Source organism: Sparus aurata, chromosome 3 (assembly GCF_900880675.1).
Source record: "Sparus aurata chromosome 3, fSpaAur1.1, whole genome shotgun sequence".
NCBI classification, from domain to species: Eukaryota; Metazoa; Chordata; class Actinopteri; order Spariformes; family Sparidae; genus Sparus; species Sparus aurata.
The window spans coordinates 4,027,085-4,051,714 of NC_044189.1; the positions used below are offsets into that span (position 1 = coordinate 4,027,085).

A 24,630-nucleotide genomic window follows, 5' to 3' on the forward strand; every position below is an offset into this window, starting at 1 on the left:
TATGCGTTATGGCGCACAATGGCTGCTTTGGCACTGTTGGAGGATGTGGCAAACAGAAGGATATGGAGGGAGCGGAACTTCAGAGACCAGCAAGATCCAACAGTGATGAGTGGCTGATGGGCCGTTTCCGACTCCCACGAGCTGTCCTCTTGGATCTTTGTGCGGTACTGGGCCCAGTTAGAGAGGAGCACCCACAGAAACCACGCCGTGCCGGTCCCGCTTCAAGTGCTCACAACACTCAGGTTTCAACCGGCACATTCCAGAGGGAGTTGACAGGTCATCGCAGCAGTACACAAAGTTTCCTTATACAGCGAATGAACAGGCACATTGGCCCGTTTCCCGGCCGGTGGCACAGACTGTGCGAAGAAATGCGATTTTTCCTTCTACTGTTATGTCTAATAACTTTTTTTTCCGCCACATTCCAACCTTCTGAGTCAACATCATTTACATTGTCTGCCACTCTAGAGCCTTTTTGGCATTGGTGACCCGACCCAACACTGTCTCCACCAAGAGCAGGGTAGGAGCACAGATTCAGTAGTGTGCACACACGCACACGGGTCACAGTGGAGCTGCTTCGGGTTGCTGAAGGGCAGGTGGGGGGCGAGGTCTCCTCCCCAGAGCGCATGCCCTCTGGCCCAGGTGCTGCGCCCAGACCAAACAACATCACGGCAGAGGTCCTGGACAGACAAACAGAAATATGCAGTTTATTGGCCTCAATTGTCAGCCGACATGAGGCAATAAATAACACATTAAAAGAAATGAATGAAACTCTAAAAAAGCCTTAAAAAAGTGTAGAAAAAGTGTGTAAAAATGACTAAATATTGTCCTTTTTCTGTGTTTATTATGCCTTTAGCCAATTCCACCAATACTTTACATTATTGATTAAATACTGCAGAGCATTTGCAAGAGTTTAAGGTATACTTTACATTTTAAAGGCGATGAACGAAGTCCCCTCTCCTCCATACAGCCCCCAGTGGAGGGTGTGCTGCCACGGTTCATGGACATTGGCTCATCTGACTGCGGGGGCACATCAAAGGCACTCACTCCATTCACTGATGCAATGTTGTACAAAACTTGGCAGCCCACGATAATATCGCACACCTCTCTGAGGTATACAGCAGCGTTTCCCCTGCTGGTCTGAGCCACCTGCCCTTCAGTAACCCGAAGCAGCTCCACTGTGACCGTGTGCGCGCACTATTGAATCTGTGCTCCTGCTCTGAAGCAGGTTTGCCAGCGGGGTTATTAGGTATTCTGTTAATTAGTTGTCATGTTAGGCTATTTAGCCTAACATATTTTATATTACAAAAAAGTGATATCAGTAAAAACGTGGGCTTTTTAAAATTATTTTTATTTATTTTGTTTTATTTCGTTTTAAGAATCCGTTTTGATCTGATCTAAAGATGTGACTGCTTATGCTTAATGACAGAAAATCAAAACTAACAATGCTCCTGTGAGAAGGAGCCAGGCTTATTGCTGCCCATTATATATCAACATGCCACAACCTGAGGGACACACACACACACACACTAAACTGTACATATAATGAATGTAAATTTAAATTAATGTAAATCAATCTTGACGCTGTGTACATGTTAAGTTCTTGTTAATGTCCGAATGTTTGGACAACATGCTTTGGCAATATTGCTGTTAAAACTTTCATGCCAATAACCTAGAGAAATGAATTGAATTAACAGATCAAAACAGAGTAAACAGCAGCTATCCAGATTCAAATGAATCTGGATAGCTGCTGTTTACTCTGCAGCCGCTCCCTCCGCTGCGTCCGCACCAGAGAGACAGACTGCTCCTGCTCCTGCTGCTGCGGAGACTTCCACGTGACATCCTAGTGATCATGAGACTTCAACTGCATAAGTATATTACTGTGCACTCAGGTGGCTGTAATTCAAAGTAAGCTCACTATGCTGACCGGGCCAGGGGCACAAAGCCCATGTGGCCGTACGATGACTCTTTTTTCACGGAGCATCAAGGCCAAAGTGCGGGGCAACGGGCGACATGCCACCGTGAAATTCCAACCCTACTCAAAATCAGCTTCAAAGCAAGGTGTCATTAAGAGACAACTGAAGAGGATCAGATAATAATTAACTCACTTACCGGCCGTGATGACTTCAGTAATAAACAACAGAGCCAATAAAACAGGAACCATCCTCTGCATTATTGACGTTTTTTCCCCACTAACATAATCCGTTGATATCCAGAATGTCTCCCAATAGGTGTGTGGCTGATAGTGACGCAATCCCGGCTTTTATAGAGCCGGGATTGCGGCGACGGCGGCGTAGCAACGTTGTCGACCCTACGCCGTCATTGAGCATTCGTAGTTCTGCGTCGAGGGAATGCGTTGTTCCCCCAAGCGGCTAGGGGGGTGTGGCAGTGTCTTTGTTTGGTTTCGGGGGGTTCATATCGGATTCCTTGGTTTTCTTCTGGTCAGACAGTAAACAATGGCAACTGAGATGGAGCGGGTGTTTTTGGAGATGGAGCTCGTGGATATTGAACAACAAATGCAGTGGCGGTGTTGTTATACTGTTGACCGGAAAAGCAACTGCCGGAAATCACGTTCTGAGCGGACCAATCACAGTCCTTGTCGTTTGCGTCTCGACGCGTCGACGTGACGCGTAGTCAGGATTTTTTGGAGGTGCACGTCAGGCTACGGTGTCGCCGCGACGCAGAAGCATAAATCAGGCTTTACAGTACCTGTAAGTGAAGAGTGGGAGAAACGTGCAAAGGAGAATGGTATGTCAGTATATTTTTTAAATTAACCAAGCATTTATGATATAATCATGCTAGCTAGCAGTCGCAGCATGTCATCTTTCTAGTCAGCTAATATTAAGTAGCAGTGAGGGTGTGTGACGTACCGCTTCGTTCAGCCAGGTTTGGGGTTATTAACATGCAGTCAGCCACAAAATTGTCATAATAAGACAGTCATAAGACTGGTTCAGACTGCTGGCCTTGACTGGCTGGCTGTTTTTTTTTTTGTTTTTTTAAAGAAAAACACCATACAAGTTGACGCTAGCTGCAGTATATAGCACTTTGCATCTCATTGTAGTCCCCGCAGGAATCTGCAGAGGAAAAGTTTAAATTCTGCGGAGAGCAATTTTGATTTTGCGGAGAGCAATTGAAAGTTAAAATTCCGCAAACATCAAGAAAACATACTTTTTAAATGTAATAATGAATTAAATATGCTCTTATGAAATGAATTGCAATACAGAACACTGTAAAACATTGTGGAACCTATTATTACTGGTTTTAAAATAATCAACATTCTTTGTCCCTGTTGGGCAGATTTATTTGCAACATAAAAAGCTCAAAACTTTTCACCAAACTATGGGAGAAGGTTTATGAACAGAAAGTGCCTACTGCATACTGCAGATAGTAAATGTAAACATTCAGTTACAGCAATGAAATGACAGTTGTCAATCAAGTCGACCGGGATGAGAACTACATGCAAAATGTGATATTTTGCAGAAGGTCTTTGAATCTGCGGACGACCGAGAAATCTGCGGTAATTTCCGCGATCACCGCGGGGGACTATCATTGGAGTGGACGTGAAGTTTGTTATTACTGTCCATATAGCAAAATAATATTAGATTCCATTTTGGATTAGTTTTAACTTTACTGTCAAGTTCAAGTCCCGTGAAATACAGTTTAACATCTCACCAGAGTGCAAACCAGTAAAGTGCTGAGTGAGTCAGTGCCTCATATGCAGATGAGGATATCAACATGTGGATGTTGTAGAGAGAGGTGCAAAAGATGAACATATGTTATATAGTGATGAACAGGAGCCTGGATGTTCAGGTGAGTGGAAGCTGCTCACATTGATGGTGCACCCCTGATTCCACATTTGTTGTGTCTCAGGTGTGTGTCTGATGAATGTAAAGAATTTCAGAAATAACTGTCTGCTTTATGCTGCAGTCACACAATGGCATTACATTGATATCATATTTATTCTATATCTTGTGTGTGTGTGTGTGTGTGTGTGTGTGTGTGTTATCATGAATAGAGAAAGGTGAGAAAGTGTGCTTCATGTGCCCTCAAGATGGAGCAAACTCTGGAAAGTCACCTTCAGCTGATCCTGCTGACTGGCCTCTTCATGTAGGAGACCCAATGAGGACAGAGGTGGTTTGGAGAGGTCCAGTTCTTTGGATATGATCTTTGGTCTTTTCTCATGGGGATGGGGTGCTATCAGTAAAGCTTGCGTAGGGCACCACATGGTCTAGGACCGCCCCTGGCTAGACCGTCCCACTTAACAACGGTTGACGGGGTCTTTTGAAGATCTCTCCGAAGGACTCGCCTTCAAAGGCTGCAAAGGCCGGGTCCTTTGAAGGCTGCAGACCCTGAAGCACTCTATATATGTCACCAACATGGCCGCCAACTCAACACAGAAAAGATACTAAACAGATGATTGGTTAACACGATGACGTCACTAACGCGACCTGTGAAGAACAGTCGATTGTTTTTGCTGTCACTTCCTCCTCTTTCTGTGTTCTGTCTGTTTGAGCAAGTGGATGGTCCTGTACTGCCATCTAGTGGCCAGTCTTGGCAAGCACAATTTGTCAGGTGGTTTGCTTGTTTGGGAGGTGAAAGTAGACAGACTACGATGTACTGTTAACTATTTATTAAGAAGAATTGTATCATTAAGCAAAAGCAAAAAGCTTGATCAAGGAATTTCTCTGTTTGAAAAATCGCAGGCAGCAACGCTGTTAGCTGCAACCAGTCGCCCAGAAAAAGATGCAGAATTTCAGCGTGTAATGCAATTCATGTTGCTGTCACAATGTATGTGTTGAATTGTCATTGGTCAATCATAAAGATAGGATGAATATTGGACAATCAAGTAAAAATGGTGGGGAGAATCCCTGTTTTAGACTTTAGCCCTCCCATTGGTGGTGCACAAACTGGTCCCAGTTTCTCGGCACACGAACCCTGATTCCTGGAGACGTCACCCTGTTGAAGAAAATAAAATGTTCCTGGCCTCATCTGCCTGTCCCTGATATCTGCCTTTGTTTATGGCGTCTTCACTGTTGCATACGCACACGAGATTTGGGAGGTGATATCGCTGGCCTTCGAGGCCCCTTCATGTGTGAAAGTGATAAGTGAGAGGTGAGTGTGTTCTCTCTCAGACCCTGGCTTTGTTCTCCATGTATAAGCCCCTCATAAAAGAGACTAATGCTTCTGACCATCTCATTTGTCAACAGGATATGTGCAGCTCTTTTGATAATGTGAGATCATAGGAAAAGATGGGAAAAGACAATCTATATGTGTTGTACAATATTATAGCATCTAAGTGTGGCAGACATCATGATGTAATGAGCAATGAAAGATGTGTGTGTAGGATCATGAGCAGTGTGTTTGTTAAGGGGAGTCACGGCAGTCATGGGCAGTATTTAGTAGGCCGGGGTCAGAGGGGTCATACTGAGTTGTCGGTGGGGCATAATGAAAATGTATAAATCTATATCTATAAACAGTAGCAAGATATAAAAGGGAGGAGACTATGAGCCCTGTAAGCTCACCTGTGCACATCTCCATCACCATCTCCTTTGTCTCCGCTGGGTTGGCGTGGCGTCTGTGCTATATATCGCATTTTGTCCACAGTTAACTCGCGATTAATCGCAATTTTTTTGGCACATTTTTTTCTGTTCTTAATGTACTTTAATGTATTTCTTTTCATGTTCTTAATACTTTTAACAACATAAGAAAGGGCAAATATGCTTGCTTTATGAAAATGTTTATTCAACGCTTCAAATCATGCAGGATAATAAAAGGCTCAAGGCTCTTTTTTTTAATACCGAGCGTTAATTGCACATTAAAAAAATTAACGGCGTTAAGAGGATGTTGCGTTAACGAGTTATTAACGCGTTAACTTTGACAGCCCTAATACATATATATGTGTGTGTGTTTAAAAATGTTTTCCTTTCCAATGTTGTTTTTTAAATGTAGCTAAAAGGCTTTGATGTTGTAGAATGTTGTTGACTGATCCGTGCCATGATGACATCATCGTGACATCAAAGGTGCAGCAACATTCTGGAACATCAGAGCTGTTTGTGGCTTTGATCAGAAGTTTACAGCAGCTTTACATTTCAGTAAGTGTTCATTGTGAAGGAACGTCTTCACTGAGCAACATAACAAAGACAGATATAGAAGATATGGACAGGAAGAGCAACAGCCGAGCGAGCACCAGCCAGGGTCCAACCAGACGAAAGAAGAAGAAGAAGAAGAAGCCCTCAGAACAATTTAGTGACTCTCACCAAGGAAGTGATAACCAGAGAATGGATTCAGAATTCAAGGAGTTATCTAACATAAGGCTAGTGTCTCTGAGAAGCAACCTAGAGGTGCTGATGGAGTCCTTCTACGATATGGACGGGCTGGAGGAGCAGCTAGATGAGCCCTGTGAGGACATCCTGGATAACAACAACTGTCTGAACAATGACGAGGAAATAACTGCGTGGGAGTCAGAGGAGAACATCGTGCTGGAAGAGTCAGAAGAAGACAACTATTTCTGTGAGAGTCCAGAAGAACTAGAGGAGGAAGAAGATGACGTGTCTGTGGAGGCCACACGAACAAAGTTTATCAGTCAACGAGAGAAACGCAGGCGTGCTGCTGCAGAGTGTCGACTGAAGTCATCAGGACAGAAATCACTGTGGAAAAGATTCACTCGCTGGTTCATGAAGAAAATGAAGTGAAGATGTTCTCTGGGTTTCTGTGCTCTGGTTCGCCGGGTGCTCTGGTTCGCCCACAAGCATTCATCAGCTTAAAAAATTAGGAACAATCTACAGAATTAAACCCACTTGATAATAAAGTAAAGTCAAGTGGAGACAGTTTGACACGCAGCCGTCAGTGATGCCACCTAAAATAAAAACATTAACTCCGCCAGAGTTTCTCTTTTGGGTCACTTTTGCCGGTCCCAAGCCCGGATAAAGGAGGAGGGTTGGAATTGTGATGTTAAAAAAACCAAGAATCGACAGAAGAAAAGTTAATTTGTAGTTCTAAACATATTTGTCTGAGTGAAGTCTCTCATGTGACATCAGTCATACACGCCACACAGATAAATAAATAATTGAAAAGCACAATTCTTACCCTGCAACAAAATATTAACAAATGGGGTTCTGCTGTCTTATTTGTGTTGGTTTTGGGGTTTTTTACATGAGAAGTGTAAGAAACCACCGCTGTATATAGGTCATGGATGATGGAGACAGATAACATTTCAATTATCTATCTATAATACAAGGAATCTCTGTCTGTCTGTGTGTGTGTGTGTGTGTGTGTGTGTGTGTTCCTCAAATATCTCTGCAGATCAGGATCAGACTGACCTGAGACTTTCAACATGGCTGCTGCGTGGTTCAGTGGTGTGCAATAAGCATTTGCTTGGACTGCAATGATAGCGTGAATAAATTATTTCATAAATGCTTTACAAATTCTGCCCAGCATTGTCCACCGGAGCCACCACAGTCACCTGTGCACCAGAGCCAACCACTGCACACCGTGGCCACGTGCGCACCAGAGCCAATCACTGCAGAGCTCAAGCCCACGACATACCTTGAAAAAACAAGCGGATTTATACCTGCAGCGGAGCGAACTGGACCAGGATTTTGCCGGCGGTTCGGTTCCGTTCTGTGCATCTAAACTGACTGTTGTGGATTAATGAGATTAAACAAGTCCAAGTCTGTTCGGGTCTGAGGAGATCCGGAGACGCGCGGACAACAAAGTGGGATCGGAATCTGTGGATGTTTGTGTGTAGCTAGCTGCTAGCTACACGGCCCACCGCCCGAGTCGACGGAGCGGACGCACTGGCACGTCCACAACCGGATTTAGGGTAAATAATGTCCAACACGCCTTTTCGCGAACATTGCCGTTACGTTTGCTTTGTGTCTGGTGCAGGAAGAAACAGTAAAAATGTGCTTTTGTCACAGGCGGATTTATACCTGCAGCGGCGCGAGCTGGACCGGGGTTTTGCCGGCGGTTCGGTCCCATTCTGTTCTGTTCTGTTCATCTAAACTGACTGTTGTGGATTATAATGAGATTAAACAAGTCCAGACCGAGTCTGTTCGGGTCTGAGGAGATCCGGAGACGCGCGATCAACAAACTGGGATCGGAGTCTGTGGATGTTCGTGTGTAGCTAGCTGCTAGCCGCTAACCGACCCACACGGCCTAACGTTACCTACCGAGTTGACGGAGCGGGCGCACCGGCACGTCCAAAACCGGAATTAGGGTAAATAATGTCCAACACGCTTTTTCGCGAACATTGCCGTTACGTTTGCTTTGTGTCTGGTGCAGGAAGAAACAGTAAAAATGTGCTTTTGTCACGAAAGTGTCCAAGCAGCAAGTTTGGTTGTTGAGGAACAGGAAGATGTGGGAGGGACATCGGCAGATGATTGACAGCAGCAGTGATGTGTTGGAGACAGCGACAGAGATAGCGAGTTTTGAGAGTTGAGAGATTTGTGACATATAGCGTGTTTGGAGTGTATAGTTAGTGTGTTATGTAGTATTTGGTGTGGTGTGTTTAGTGAGTAGTGGAGTCGTGTTGTGAGGCAAACCAAGGAGGAGACGGCTGAATGTGGAACAGGCAGGAATGAGCTGAGGAGCCTGAGGCATTGCCTGCATTTAAATGTAAATAGTTACACATAACTTTGTAAATTTCAAAAACTTATGCACCAATTTAGTAAACAACAATTTATATTTGCATTATAACTAATGCAATTGGTCCATTAAACATATTTGTGGTTTTCACAGTAAAAAAACTAACTTTTTCTACTCTGATTTTATGTTATTTTGTGATTTTAGGTCCATAGTGTTAATATAGTACCTTAAAATGAAAAAATAACTGTACAGTCACACATGTGAGGTTGTGCTAAAAATAATTAGGCTACACCAAGTAAGGCAAGGTAAATAGTTTTTAAGGTGACATATAATGGTATAATCAAAAGTAGTCAAAAACAGCCAATTATATCCCTGACGTCCTACCTTCAAACACAGCCTCATTTGGCCATCCATGAAAAAGCTACTGAACCTCCCACTTTTCTATAGAAATACATGCTTCCTACGGGTAATGCACTAGTTAAGAAGATTGAAGGTTTGGATGAAGTTTCTCACTCATAACATTCAAGTGTTGTGAATGAAAAGTGACATTTAACCACGGGTTTGGGAGAAAAACACCGTCATCATCAATTCTCAAGAGTTAATTAAGAGAGACAGACGATTTATATGAAATAATGAGCTGTCTTTATCTGCCTTATTATTACATCTGTGCCGCCATCTTGTGGCTCATGAACGCCTCTACACACATTCCCATAATACGCACACCTGACTGTGGTTCTGAATACAGTCATATAATTATTTATTAAACGATTAATCTTGTTTTCTGTACCTGGCTCTCTGTGTATGCCAGAAATCCCTTCATGGCCTCATTAACCTTGTAACACATTAACACGCCTCTAAATTACTTTGTGGTGAAGTACAACAGACGTTTCCGATAACGCAGGTTGTGTGTTGCCGTGTCAACTGGGAGAAACGGGGTTTTAGTTTCTCTACTGTCACATTATGTGCCAGAAAATGCTTAACGTGATGTGAGCGCTCTATGTTTACAGTATGTTTACAGTTTGTTTACAATAAGCATTTCGAAATCAGAATAAATAAAGCTGATCTCAATGTCACTCGTCTGCGCAGGACAGTTAAATACAGCATCAGGATTCTGGCTGATAAATAAAGAACATTGTTTTGTTGTGTCTTCTTGTTGTTTTGTTGTGTTGTGTTTTAAGAGTGTGAAACCGTTTTATTGTTGTTGTTTGAAAGGCTGCTTGTGTGATGAGTTGTTTTTTTTTAATTGTATGTGCTTGTCTGTGTTAGATTTATGTTATTTATTCCTGCCCAGGGACTACAGATGAAATTTAGCTAATAGCTAAAAAAAATAAATAAACACCTCGATGACAGTTTCATCTGAGCTCATTCAAAATAAAAAACATGCCTTCTGTCCAGAGAAATAAGTACACACAGTCATTTTGTCGTTTTCCACAAACTGAGGACTTTATTAAGTGCAAAGGAGGCACTGTGCATGTGTAGTGCATCACGACCATTCAGAACAGAACAGATGTGACTTCATCATATAAAAGGTATTTTATCATCATTATTATTTGTGTTTTTCTGTCAGCTAGTGTTTGTTGTAGAAGAGTTTGCTCCCGGGGGGCGGATGGCGCGGCATCCAGTTCAAACGGTGACGGAAAAGAGGGAATCATGGGAAGGAACGAGGAAACCGTGGCAGGACTTTTTACTCCTTGCTGAACATGTGCAGGACCAGGTCGCACACACGGTTGCTGTAGCCGAACTCGTTGTCGTACCTGCAGACACACAGCGAGCAGAGAGAGCGGGGATGATGTCATATTCATGAGAAGAGGTCCGGTTCTGTCGTCATCAGTCACAGGAAGTAACTTTTATATATAATACTTGTCTAACCACAGTTCAGATCAGTGTCCTCAGCTCAAACAACTCACCATGAAACCAGCTTGACAAAGTGCTCGTTGAGTGCGATGCCAGCGCCGGCGTCAAAGATGGAGGAGTGAGGGTCGCTGTTGAAGTCTGTGGACACGACCTGAGCAGAAAGAGGCGACGCAGCTGATTCATACACGCACAGTAGAAACAGAGCTGCTCACATGATCTGTAAGAAGCTGGATTCATGCTGCTGTGGGCTTTTTTTTATAGGTTTATTTAATACAAAAAGTTAAAATATCTGCAGGTGAAAAGACGTCTGACATCTGTTATATTATTATACACGTGCTGCCATCTTGTGGCTCATGAACACACCTGACTGTGGATCTAAAGACAGGTATATATCTATATATTAAACAGTTGATCTTGTTTTCTGTACCTGGTCCTCTGTGTATGCCAGGAATCCCTTCATGGGTCCCTCAGCAGCGGCCTTGACGACCTTCTTGATGTCGTCGTACTTTGCCTGCAGACAAAGACAAGACATCATCATTAAACTAAGCAGTAGTTTTAAACAGTGCAGCTGGATTTTAACTATTAAAAACATGTGAGCGCAGCAGCATCTCAGTTTAAATAACAGAGCTGAGGGATGTGGATGACAAATCTGTTGAAATTCAACTCGGGCTGTAAGACTTTCTTCCCTTTTGACCTTCATCAACTTTATTTATAGACCTGAATGTAACAGACAAATTGGTGCCTGTTACATGTGAACCATAACGAATCTTCAGAATATATATTATAAAGGTCAGGAGAGACTTACAGGCTTCTCCAGACGGACAGTCAGATCCACCACAGAGACGTTGGGGGTGGGGACACGGAAAGCCATACCGGTCAGTTTGCTGTCAGAACAAGACGATCAAGAGTCAGACACAAAATAAAACATCTAAATACATTTCAATCCCGTTAACAGCTCAAAATGGATCCCCACAATGAAATCATGTGAGGTAAAACCAGGTGATGGTTGATCGTACCCGTTCAGCTCGGGGACGACCTTGCCCACGGCCTTGGCGGCTCCGGTGGAGGCGGGGATGATGTTCTGGGAGGCTCCACGTCCGTCCCTCCACAGCTTACCAGAGGGACCATCAACGGTCTTCTGTGTGGCGGTGACGGCGTGAACTGTGCTCTGGAGGAGCGAGAAGAAGGTTGAGTTAAAAGACCAAACTGTTACGATGACATCTTGTCTGTTAGGAAATAATGTGCTGATGATCAGTCAAAAGGAGCTGATCTGAGAATATAACTTATATTTAGCAATCATTCAATTTGGTCTATTCAACGTGAGAATCAATAAAAAATAGTTGACACGAGAGTAAAGTTTCTTTCCTTCCGTTGGACTGAAACAGGTTGTACATAAAGTGTGAGTTGTTTACCATGAGACCCTCAACGATGCCGAAGTTGTCGTTGATGACCTTGGCGAGGGGAGCCAGGCAGTTGGTTGTGCATGAAGCGTTGCTGTGGAGACGAGACGGCGAGAACATGTCACACATACACAAACCGTCCACAGTTACTGACATCAGACGTGCACAGACACTCAGTGTATTTTAAGAGATGATCTTGGGTTTGACATTCGTGTTTTTTTCTTTTGGCAGGGAACTGAAACAGCCTCCAGATGTTCACATCTGTCCTCGCCAGGTTTGAAAAACACTTCACAGGAAGCAGGACGAGCAAGTGACGTCACCACGGATCAACTAACACGCGTCACTCCAGGTTCTGATTCTGTCCAACCTTAAAGGTCGTAATCATCAACCACACCTGAGAGTGAACTTTTTAAAACTCACCTGACGACCTTCATGGAGTTGTCGTATTTCTCGTGGTTGACGCCCATGACGAACATGGGAGCGTCGGCGCTGGGGGCAGAGATCACCACCCTCTTAGCTCCGCCCTTCAGGTGAGCCTGCGGGGACAAACAGGACGGTAAAGGTCGTATTCACTGTACTGCATAAAAAATATCTATATATCAATATTGATCTCCTCCTCTATATTTTTTGCTGAATCTTCTTGTCATCACGTTCGAGTGTTGAACTTACGGAGGCTTTCTCGATGGTGGTGAACACACCGGTGGACTCCACCACGTAGTCGGCGCCAGCATCGCCCCATTTGATGTTGGTGGGGTCCCTCCTGCACATCATCACACACAGGAGAGGTTTCATTGGTAAAACTGTTCAATAATACCGTGTTAAAAATGTCTATGAACCTTGCAGTGTGGTGAGTACGCACTCGTGGTACACCGTGATGTGCATGTTGCCGATAACCAGCTTGCCGCCCTCGGCCTTCACCTCTCCGTGCTTCCACACACCGTGAGTGGAGTCGTACTTGAACATGTAGACCTGCAGGAGACAAAACCTGATGATTAATACCTGTAAAACACCTGTAACAGCAGCTTTAATCACAGAGAAGCTCCACAGGTTTGATGCTACAAGCTAACATTTAAATTAACTTTCTTTCTTCAGCAAAGACTTTTAAATTTCTCCATCCTAATTTCACATTCTACCCAGATCAGAACCAACAGCCAGTCCTCTCACCATGTAGTCCAGATCGATGAAGGGGTCGTTGATGGCGACCACCTCGACCTTGCCTCCTGAGGCGGCGGCGCGGGTCACCAGACGGCCGATACGTCCGAATCTGAAACACAGGAGGACGAGGTCAGCGTGATTAAACAGCTTCAGAGGAGATTCTCTCGCGGTTGAATCAGAGAATATGTACTTTTCTATACTTTAAAGACGTGTAATGGTGCCTCAGATTCTTCAGAAACATACTCATCGCTCTTTACTCTGAACTCACTTCTAACAGCTTTTTGTACAAAACAAACCCTGCGTCATTTTCTCTCTCTGGCCAGCAGGTGGCACTGACACCTTAACAAAGACGGGAGTCACGGTGAAGGACAGCAGGGCCATACAAGGCCTAACAACCTCGACTGTAGAACAATAATTGGCATCGGCAGCCAAAAGCCTGTTTACACCTAATATGGCTGCTGTCATAGTGAGAGGGGCTGAAACTGCAGAGAGGAGATGTTCAGTCAGGGGAGGATTTATCTGACATATCATCACTTCAGTCAGACTCTGATCAGTTGGATGCTTTTCCAGCTTCCTACATGTGAATATCTTCTGGTTTCTTTACTCCTCTATGAAGGAAAAGTGAATATTTTGGGTTGCGGACGTCATCTTGCAGCTCTTTGTGGGATAAACTGCACTATTTGATGTATCCAATGAAAACTTGAGCGCCTTAAAAAGCTTTATTAGTTTGCCAAAGAGGAAGTCCTGGAGTTGTTAAGACATCCTCTATCTGATTATCACTGACAAGTTACAGTCCAAACCACATCTCTGTTAACGAGATGATCAAAAAGCTGGCGAGGTTCCTTCACTGAGGTTATAAGATAAGAAACTTGTTTAAAACTGAATATAGATGCTTAACAATGTTAATAAAAGCCTTTTAAGTTTCTTATTATAGCATTACAAACACATTTATGGAGTATAACTTATTGTTGAACCTTTTCTAAGCTTGTTTGTTACCTTATTAAGAAGAATTCATAATTTATTTTGCATTTATTACAGTTAACTTTCTGCATCTGTTGGCTATATTGGCTGTATGAATTCTTCTTATATTGTCTTATTAATGCCTTATAAGGGCTCTATTACATCCTAATTAATGCTTATTACAATGTCCTTAATGTAAAGCATCACCTTATATAATATCGTACAACATTACAAATGTCCAGAGTTTGAGAAACACAATTAATTCAGAATCATTTAACTAAAATTTGAGCAACAAGAGATAAACTGAATGCTGCATCAATTAAAAATAATCAAGAGTCATTAAAATTCAGTTTAAGAGCTGCAATAAGTCTAAAAGTCCAAAGTTTTACAGCCTCCAGTCGTCTTCAGTGGAGGACAAAGACTTTGACAGTGACGAGACTATTTCTGATCCTCCAGGTGTTCCTGTTACGTAACGTCGCGCGTCTCCAACACTCAAAGGTCACATCACATACTCACTGTATGTTCTCGTGGGACTCTTTGAAACTTAAACCATGTGACAGAGACACAACACACAGTCTGAGCGCCAAAATAGGCGACAGCGTCCATCTACAGAAAGGTCAGGAGTCGAGGGGCAACAGGAAGCTGGTAACAAGGTCGTCGCTGATGGTGGAAGGTCGCTGCTGCTGCGACTCAGCCGACTGACGGCAGGTTTGTACCGCTGACAATCTACAATCCATCAAAATCAACTGTGACAAACCCATTAATAAATATTCATACGGCCTCTTTGTATTCAAACAAGAGCTGAGCGTGTCGAGTAAAACGGCTGACATGCAGGAAATATTTATTACATGAAGGATTTTGTTTTCCTTCAACAAATACTGAATGAACAAACACGTGTTTATCAGTCTGTCAGCCAAAATAATAAGACTTTTGGTTAAACACGTCTGCATCTAGTATCAGAAGTTACAAGTTGGCTAAAGATTTGTGCTTTCAGACAGTTTTTGTTTTAAATCAGACAATATTTGAGAACTTTGTCTCCATCCTAATGAATAAAAGAGTTCATATTTCGCAAAGAAAGGCATCAAAAACTGTTATTTTGGTCGAGGTGTTTTGTTGTATCATCATCTGACCAGAGCTTGTTTCAATAAGTTAATAATTCAATAAGTATAAATATGACGCATTTGCTTGAAACATCACTTGTGGATGCATCAATAAATTACCCATAAGGCCGCTGCAGCGTGCAGAGTTTTTGTTAAGTTTGTCATGTTGAGTTTAGAGAACTGTCTGCACAGTTTTGGTGATCTGTGTGACGTTTTCAGCGTTCAGGAGAGTCGAAATAAAGAGCTGGTAACTTAGAAGAAGTAAAATCTGATCAGCATCATCGCGGTTATTTGCAGCTGCAGGGCTTTTTATTGTAATTAATCCCTGTAGGGAAACTTTTAATCTGTATTTGAACCGTAGTGCAAAACATAACACATGTAAGTCTCTGCGGTGGAAAGATCCTGCAGACTTCACGCAGACTGAGGTCCAGATAATCTTTCTGGAGAGCCAACTTGGCTCCTTCACAGAAGGGAAGTGTCAGTGGACATCGCCGTTTTCCTCGGTTAGTTTTGGGAAGCAATCAAGCGACCATAAAGTGGACGTGAGCCCATCTTCTGTTTCTGAGGCTCGGTGTCGGTGTTGGTACAAGGCCAGAATCAACGAGCTGAATCTCCCCGCAGCTTCGACGGCAGGAGGAGGAGGAGGAGGTGGAAAACGATTCACCTGGTGATCCGCGAGTCTGAGCAGCGTCCGCGAACCGCCGGCCGGATGATCTCTGAACTCGAGCCGAAAGGTTAGAGGGTTAAAAATAGACGAGCAGGGGGAGAATAAAAAGGAATGTGACAGCTGAGGAGGGCAGCGATACGGGCCGGAGCAGAGAGGGGGGAGTGGAGGGGTCTGAAGGGTGTGGAGGAAGAGGGGGACGCCAACCGTGACACCACAACACCGCCCGGCTATAAATAACCAGACGATAGACGGGTCCTGTCCACAGGCCTCTCCTGTCACCTCGACAGCACAAAGACAGTCTGAAATATAAAGAGGCTCAGGAAGCCAGCAGTGTTTCTGAGATCAACAGCTTCAAATTTCAAACTATTTTCCAACCTTTAGACGACAACTTATATCAAGGATTGAAAGATGTCGACTAACTGACTGATCCACTAATTGTTTCAGCTCTGATGTGATGTCCATTGAGCTTTTAAGACAGTTAAACATATAAATATATTTCATATCGACAGGAAATCCAGGAAAATAAAGACATTTTTTCTCTTCTTTCATTGCCCATCATCTCCTCACTGACTCACACCCTCATTTCCAATTTCCTCTCCTCCAACTGACTCGATTACTCTCTCGTCTCCGAGTGAAATGATTAAAAAGCGACTCTCAGATAATCATCTGGCGGTCGGAGGAACATGGTCCGGGTCCAGGCGCCTCCAACACCTTTTACACTCCCGCCTGCTGGATGCTCATAACATCAGGGATTCAGGATATGAAAGCTCTTCTGCTCTGATCCTCTGATCATGTGGATGTGGGTGGTTGTGTGTTTGCTCATCGACACTCAGCAGAGACCTCTAAATTTCACTTAATGAGCCAGAGGATGCCGAAAAAGTATCACATCACTTGAGACATGGAAGAAGATGATGCACTGGAGGATTATCGATGAACCCGAGAAGGTTTTTTTCCACCTGTTGTCTTCTATTTTCAGCTGATGTGGTTTCCAGTGTTTGTGTTTTGCAGCTGTTTCATTTTATTTCTATTAATAAATGGACTGTAGCTAAGGCTTAATAATCCCGGTGGCCAATAGAGAAGATACCAGCACACTAACGACTGGTGTTGTAGAGCGACTAAAATGAAAAATATTATAATAAAAAGCATGAACTCACCCGTTGATTCCGATCTTCACCATTGTGTCTGATATGTTCTAGTCCTCACTGCAAGAGAAAAGGTTAAAGACATATTTAATACATCATTAAGCCAAAAACAACACAAAACACAGAATCGTGCAGAAGTAGGACGCTGCAACAAGAAGCCCAGATAACAAACTATATGACTTTACTAAAACTTTTAATAAAACTCCCATAAAAGTCAGTTTGACACCTGTTGCACGATAAACTAACTAAAACTATTTTATTACACTATTTTAACCACTTTAAATACACAAAGGAGAAAAAGAAAGAGGAGGAGGAGAAATGCTTTTATAACTACAATTATATGAAGGAGAAGAAGAAGAAGAAGAAATGCACTTTGCACGACTTCAGTATGAAGAAGAAGAAGTAGTAGGGTTACAAGAGGAAATAGAAATAGTAGTAATTATAGTCAAAGAAGTAGAAAACCAAGAAGAAGAAGAATGCACTTTTAACAACTTCAGTAATATGAAGATGGAGGAGGACTAGAAGAAATAAAAGAAGCAGAAGAAGAAGAATTGGAAGAAATAGAAGAAGAAGAAGAATTGGAAGAAATAGAAGAAGAAGAAGAAGAAGAAGAAGAAGAAGAAGAAGAAGAAGAAACAACAGAAGAAGAAGAAGAATTGGAAGAAATAGGAGAAGAAGAATTGATAGAAGAAGAAGTAGAAGAAGAAGAATTGGAAGAAATAGGAGAAGAAGAATTGATAGAAGAAGAAGTAGAAGAAGAAGAGGAAGTAGAGGTAGAATATTTAAACGATGGTGAACAAGTTGAACTGTACCGGAATGCACCTCAGTCGGTTCGACCTCTGCGGGAGAAGAGACAGCGGGAACGAGCGGAGGGCTCACCGCCATTTATCCCCGCAGCTCGCCGCCGGCCACGCCCCCAACCAAAATGTCAAGGTCGCGTGAAACTTTTTTTTCTTCTTTTTTTTACTTTATTGAACATGACACTCGTGAACAGGTCCATAGATATTAACACAAACGTAACTGAGCTTCAGTAATAAACAGATAAATGAAAATGTTAACAGCTCTTAATGATGACATAATTAAATAATAAACAGGTCACGTGAAGCTTCTAGTGCAGTTTTCAGAGGAGACACAAACACATAAAGTCCCTGTAGCTCAGTTATAACTTGTTACTTTGTTTTAATGTGACACTGTGTGTTATTAAGTGAGTATTTTAAATAAAATATCGATCCTCCGCCATGAGAAGTTGTCCGTGGGCGGGGCTACACGACGTGGTTGCTAAGCAACAGTGACAGAGTACGAAAAACTAGCTAAAACCGTGATTTGTATATGTGTCACGAAATAAACATTAAAACAATATTTGAAAGAGTAAACTACACAGGTACCATCTTATAGACATAAAGTTTAATACTTAAACAATAAAACGCACCCTTGTTTAAATACACTCAGGAGTTTAACTAGATGTTACAGTCCGGTACGGCTAAGCTAGCTTATGCTGGCTGATGTTAGCTAATTAGCAAACTTTATACAGATATCACTAATGAGTTTGAGTTAATTTTCTGACTTTATGGGTCTTCTGTTTCTCTTAACTACCATTTACTATCATCCTGTTATTGACACTTGGCTGTAAAATCAAAAAAGGCTGCAACTCAGCAAAGTAGGCTAAATAGATACATATGAGCTAGGCTAACCAACTCAGCTAAAGTTAGCATATATCAACAACCAAAATATCATTTAAATTGCTTACTATAGTTACGTTGAAAGAAATGTATAGGTACCATCACAACATCAATGTAGCCTACCTATAATAATGTTATTAATTAAAAAAAAAAAAATCATGTAGACTAATTCAACGGTAGCCTATGTATTTATTCTCACTTATTGTCTGGCATATCTGTGAGAAGTAAACTGGTATCTAAAGACCTGGAGTGTTAAAAATATAATACAAATGAATAACACTTGTCTACTGTTGTGTATAATTGATGTTTTGTCATATTATAATATCACTGTTGTCCACACAGTCATCCCTGTAGCTTTATTGCTTTTACAAACTCTCCGTTAAGCTGCAACAACCTCTAAATTTGTTTTAGTGCTATTGATTTAGAAAATAAAAGCTATTGACGACACAAACACCACTTTGCACAATCATTTCTTCACACACACACAAAGTTTAAGTGAATCAAGTCAGATAGTTCAGTGCAGCTGATTTTCAAACTGGTCCTGAGTCCAAAGCCAGACCTCTCCACCCCCCCTCACCACCACACCTCCACCCTGCTGTCCAGTGTCATGTTCACTGTAACAGTCAGTCATGTGATGGAGTGGAACTCAGTGCTACGTGAACCTCAGCATGCACAGAGAGGAGGTGGCGAGCAAATGTCACACTCTGGCTTTAAGCTGCTGCCTCAGTCATTAGTTTTATATCACCGTCGGCCGTGCAGCTATAGTTTATATATTTATAGCTAACTGAACAGCTGTAGAATATTATTATAGAGTACATTATTAAATGAATTGTCTTGTCTGCTCAGTGTTGAGGAGAGTTGGTGATCAACACAGATGATTAAACAGTTTCTTCACAGCTGCAGAGACTTCTGTTTTTAAAGGTGCAATATGTATGCTAACTGCTGCTAACTGTAGCTGTGCTCATGTAGTTAGCTGTGCAGCTAGTGGTGCTTTTAGCTGACTCTGTCCGGACTGGCATTCAGGGAAAGGAGGTTTTCATGCAGCAGAACATGTTGGGACACAACCAGACTGCCAGCGGGGAGCAGCACTGGAGTGTACAAGTCAGAGCCAGGTGAGCGGGTCGCGAAACCGGGCTCAGCTGCCTCTAAGTGAGCCAAGACCGGCGGAGCGGCGGAGGCCAGTTTGATGACAAGGAGCTGGTTCCAGGCTCCAACCCGGACTCTGACTCCCTGGATGATGAAACTCGCTAGTCTGGGACTCTAAAAGATTAATTTAACTGGGTGTAAAATATATTTATGGTGAACTATTGTAATCATATTGTGGAAAATCAGATATGACGCGTCTCTTGCTGCTCCGTGGCACCTGTAAGCCTGCTGGGTGTGTTGATGAAGCTCCAGCCTCTGTGTTGTAATCAAGGAGCAGTTGGAGGAAACACAGCTCGCCTGCCACTGAACCTATTTGCACTATTCAATCACAATCAGCACATTTATTTTCCTGCTCTCGTAGCAGCTGCAAAAAGAATTATTACAACGAATGTCAGCAGGCTCTGTAACCCAGTTGATTTGGTGAACTTAAGGTCACGACGTCCGGTGATTTTAACCGACATATTTGGGCCGCGGATCACCAAATCCAATCCTAAAGCTCAGAACCAAATAAAGGCGAAAGACAAATGTGTGTTGTTGATTGAGAGCTCTGTCTCTGAAATTAAATCTCCTGTGTCTCCTTCACAGAGAGACCGTCCAAGTCTATTCCTGGATAATCAGTCTGCCGGCCGGATCTCCACGGATCAGAACCCTCATCCATTGTATTCTGTCGACACGCTGTTCGAACACAATGGAGCAACATCTGTCCGGTCTGTTATCGACGGTTGTGTGCAGGGCAGTTTATTAAGCAACACGACCGAGCTGAGTCTTCAGATATCTTGTTTTCTTTGACGCGTGACATTTAATCAAAGAGCTTCGGCTGTTTTTTTTTTGTTTTTGTGAGTAGACAGTGAACACAGAGCGACACAGGAAGGTTTTATGTTTGATCGGTTCATTGTTGGTCAGGACTTGGATCTGAAGTCGACACCGGTCAGCGTGCGATCTGAGACCTGTGCCATTTAAGCGGTCACAATGCTCCGCACCTCCCAACGTATATACAGTTATTTAAGTCGGTCAGCGCAGGGTGAAGTAAAGGTCAGCCTATAATATGACATCCGACCTTCTCCTGCACCGAGCCTTCATATACTCTCAATATGTCAAGGGGTGTGACATTTGGTGGGAAGACACGTTGTGTGAGGCACCGCCGGCCCCGGGGTCAAAGGTTAAAAACGTCTGGAGGACAAAATGAGTGAATGAATGAGAGCGGACAAAAAAGTAGGAACACCGAGATAAGATAAACGTGGCTCTTTTGTGTGGACGTGTGTGTTCAGGTGTAACGCTGTACAGACCTGCAGTTTGTGTAAGATCCAGCTTGAGAAATGCTTTGTCATCGGTTTACTTTGCATTCCAGCCGCGCTGATAAACTCCCACGATGCAACAGGAGCACGCTCGATCACACAAAAGAGAGCGTGGCTGCACTGAAAGCTCCCGATGGCCTCACGCCGTCCTCCTGCGTCTCAGACTGTACAAACATGTTGAATTCTGGTTCTCACGTCTTCATGACTTTTCCAACTCGAGCTCAGGATGTTATTTCTTATTCTCCTTGTTGCTTTTCAGTTTGATTTCATCTACGTTGGCGTGAAAGTCCTCTAAAAGCCTCGACCTACACAGCCTTTAATATATATATTCTGACACTTTGCAGCTCCACTTCATTTGAAACTTAGTTAAAAGGTTGTAGCAGGACAAGGGGAGCATCCATCACATTTTGGTGTGGATCCAAATCACAGGATGGATATACAAATTATTATTTTTACTTAAAGTGACAAGGAGGAACTTTTAAGTGTTTATGAAACAGTCTCTGATTCCTCTGATGATCATAAACGACCTGTAACAGCGAACAAGACCATCAGCAAAGCGCTAGCAAAGATCTTTATAACAGCAGGCGCCAATGTCGTACCGCTTTTGTCCAAACGGGGGCGCTAGAATCAACAAAAACTGTAGTTAGCATTGTGAGATGAAGAGTAAATTCCTTGCATCTTAAAATCTAATTGTAGAAATATGATTACTTCACATCTTGACAGCTGATATCTCCAAAACTCTGCAACTCACACCGAAACTATCTAGATGGATAAAAGAAATTAAAATACTTCATTAATAAAAAAGAACACTGGATCCACAAACAACTGGCAAATAAAAGGCTTTTTACCAAATTCAAATGGCAAAACAAACACGCAGCGTGCAGCCGTCGAACCATCACATGAGAAAATCAGGTGGGACTCGAGCAGCAGGTGATCGGAGCAGGTGTGATGTACCTGAAGTCATTCAGTAAGATCAGATCAAACCAGACAGAATTCATCATAACTGGTTTAATTCTTCATTTCTCTCCCCTGAAACGATTGAATCACCCCAGGAGGCTCCAACTGTTTATGACGGTGACCTTTCATAATTTCATTTTAAGCTGATGACATTTAAAGTATTTCCTCCTCGTTAAAGACTGGATGTGACAGTGAGACGTGTCGGGGAAGGAAAAAAAGGAAAGACGCACCACAAAGGTCAAGAAGCAGATCTGAGTCCAGGCGACGAAAACCTGCTGAGCCACCAGGACGACGAACACAGAGCACGTTCAGCATCGTCATGTCCGCCTACATCTGCTGACGAGTGCCGAGAAATTAATTATGAGTTATTCTGTGTTATATATATTACAATAGTAAACACCCAGAGTCACATCAGGTCCTGCTCTGATCCAGTTTACCGACAGGAGGAGAGCTCAGAGATCATTTCTGAACTTGTGGGATTAAAAAGTGGTTTTATCTCCACTCCTGTTTATCAGCCTGACTGCAGCAGCGATCCCGAGGTGACCTCTGTTTTCAGGTGTTTCTGTTCTGTAATGTTGACTGCTGACTGGAGCTGGAGGGGAACCAGAAGCTCCTTTAAGATAGAAAAGGTGGCACATCTGCAGCAAGGTAAAGGCTGCAATGTGCCGCCTTGTCTTTCTAAAAGGGAGGTGTAATATTCCTTCTTTTCCAAAAAGCCGCCACTGCAGTAGGCGTAAACATGTGACGTGACGTGAAGCACGAAGTTGGGCGTGAACAGTGAAGCAGGTCGAATTTATCTTCAAAATAAGAGCTTTACATTGCACCCCATTGGAGTTTAGAACTGGGTTCTTAGCGGGGGGCTTTTAATTTGAAAGTAGCGACCGTTAGTAGCTTGCTGCTACAACAACAAGCTAACACAACCAAACAGCTACAGAGACCGAGGAGACGCTAGCATCTCCTGGATCTCAGCGGCTGTCCAGCTGCTCATCTTGACGTCCGCGGATGAAGTGATGGACTGACTGCTGTGATCAGCTGTTTCCTGGTTTTAAAACTCCCCAGCTGTGGGTCGCACAACAGTGCAGGTCATCAACACCTCCGCCCAGCTCACGCAATTGCCGGCACATTGACATCTCGGATTTACAGCAATGGAGGTGGAAACAAGTGTACCCTCAGAGGCGTCAAACTGGTGGACCAGAACAGACCCCCAATTTACCGCCTTCTGTCTAAATCTGTGGACCTAGCCGCAAAAACGACAGCCAAAATGGCGGCTTGCTGCCCTGTAGAAAAATGGCTAGAGTCTCTGCTGAGTGCTGAGTTCAGTCAGAGTCGACCTGAATCCAAACACACTGACACAAACAACATCAGTTTGCGAACGTGCAGTAAAGTATTCCGGCTGTTTGAGGGATTAATCACTTGCAAACGTAACACGAGGAGTCAGTGAGTGAGTTACTCCATCAAACTGTGGGCGATGTCTAAAAGACAGATTTGGTTTACAGCCTGAGAAAACAGCATCAGTGACAGAAAGACAAACCTCATCAGGAGAGAAACAAGATTAGCACGAGTCTGCAATCATGCTAGCTGCTCTGAGAGGTTTTACTAAGATACAAAGTAAAAAACGTTCCCAAACATCGACTGTACCATCTCATTTCCTTCTTACAGCGTACCTGAATTAAACATTAACAGTTTATGATGTAGCATGATTGACCATCAAACCTTACAGGACGTCACCTCTTCTGAATTATCATGTTTGTTTCAGGAAATATGAAGCAAAATACATAATTCTGTTGTGGCGGAAAGTAAAATTCACCTCAGATTTGGTGCATATCACCTGAACTGAAAGCTAACATGCTGATGTTTACCATGTTCATCATCTTAGTTTGGAGTGTTAGCATGCTGATTAGCATAAAACACAACATATGGCAGATGTTGCAGAAAAGGTAATTTATTTTGCAGATGTATTCAATAAATTAAAGGTTGAACCTGATTCCTGCAGCCTGAAATTAAAGAAACAATGAAAGAAGATCAGCCAGATTTTGAGGGAAGGTATTGAACCACATAAGTGAAGATGCAGTGATCGCACAATGTTGAGGAAAAACACAGAAGAAGAAGAAGAAGAAGAAGAAGAAGGAGGAATAGGAGGTTCAGGGACAGATGAGTGCAGTCAGGAGAAGAGAAGAGAAGAAGAAACACAGTAAGGAGACATTAAAGGGTCAAAATCAGTCGATTACAGTCGTTGAGTTTCTGTTTCGCTGCTGTGTGGCGCCCTCTGGTGTTCACCTCCTGTTTCCAGCCTCAGGTGTGTGACAGGTTTTAATTCTGATGGTTTCTTTGCTATAATTTATTTTCCTCTCTGGTGTTCAAACCTGTTTTCAGAGCAGCCAGAGAGAAAAACTGCTGCAGCCAACAACAAACAACAGAAATTAAAGGAAGAGACGCTCCAAAGGTCAAATAAACGTGCTTACAGAGAAACAACGCTGACGTGCAGATCAACATCTCCAGCGGTTTGTGATTGTCTCGTTAAATAAATAAAGTCCTGCGCGACGGCCACCGGCTGCCATTTTAACCCTCGTCCTCCTGGCAGGATGAGACCATCCGTCTTCATCGAGCCTCTCCTCCTCCTCCTCCTCCTCCTCCTCCTCCTCCTCCTCCTCCTCCTCTTCCTCCTCCTCCTCCTCCTCTTCCTCCTCCTCCT

General features: G+C 43.1%; 1 protein-coding gene and 1 long non-coding RNA gene across 2 annotated transcripts; one reads left to right on the forward strand and one right to left on the reverse strand.

The window, feature by feature from the left end:
- Positions 1-10,004: 10,004 nt before the first annotated feature.
- Positions 10,005-17,726, reverse strand: LOC115579492 (glyceraldehyde-3-phosphate dehydrogenase-like). The gene is made up of 12 exons (XM_030413062.1): positions 17,674-17,726; positions 16,874-16,921; positions 13,002-13,101; positions 12,697-12,806; positions 12,507-12,597; positions 12,258-12,373; positions 11,850-11,931; positions 11,454-11,605; positions 11,243-11,321; positions 10,865-10,948; positions 10,491-10,588; positions 10,005-10,337 (listed from the first exon to the last, which is right to left on the reverse strand). Exons 2-12 carry the CDS (start codon positions 16,894-16,896, stop codon positions 10,268-10,270), a joined length of 1,005 nt encoding a protein of 334 aa, XP_030268922.1. The 5' UTR covers positions 16,897-16,921; positions 17,674-17,726; the 3' UTR covers positions 10,005-10,267.
- On the forward strand, positions 12,870-13,920 carry LOC115579498 (uncharacterized). The gene is made up of 3 exons (XR_003983663.1): positions 12,870-12,884; positions 12,980-13,121; positions 13,319-13,920. It is a non-coding gene; the product is annotated as an uncharacterized LOC115579498 (long non-coding RNA).
- Positions 17,727-24,630: the final 6,904 nt, after the last annotated feature.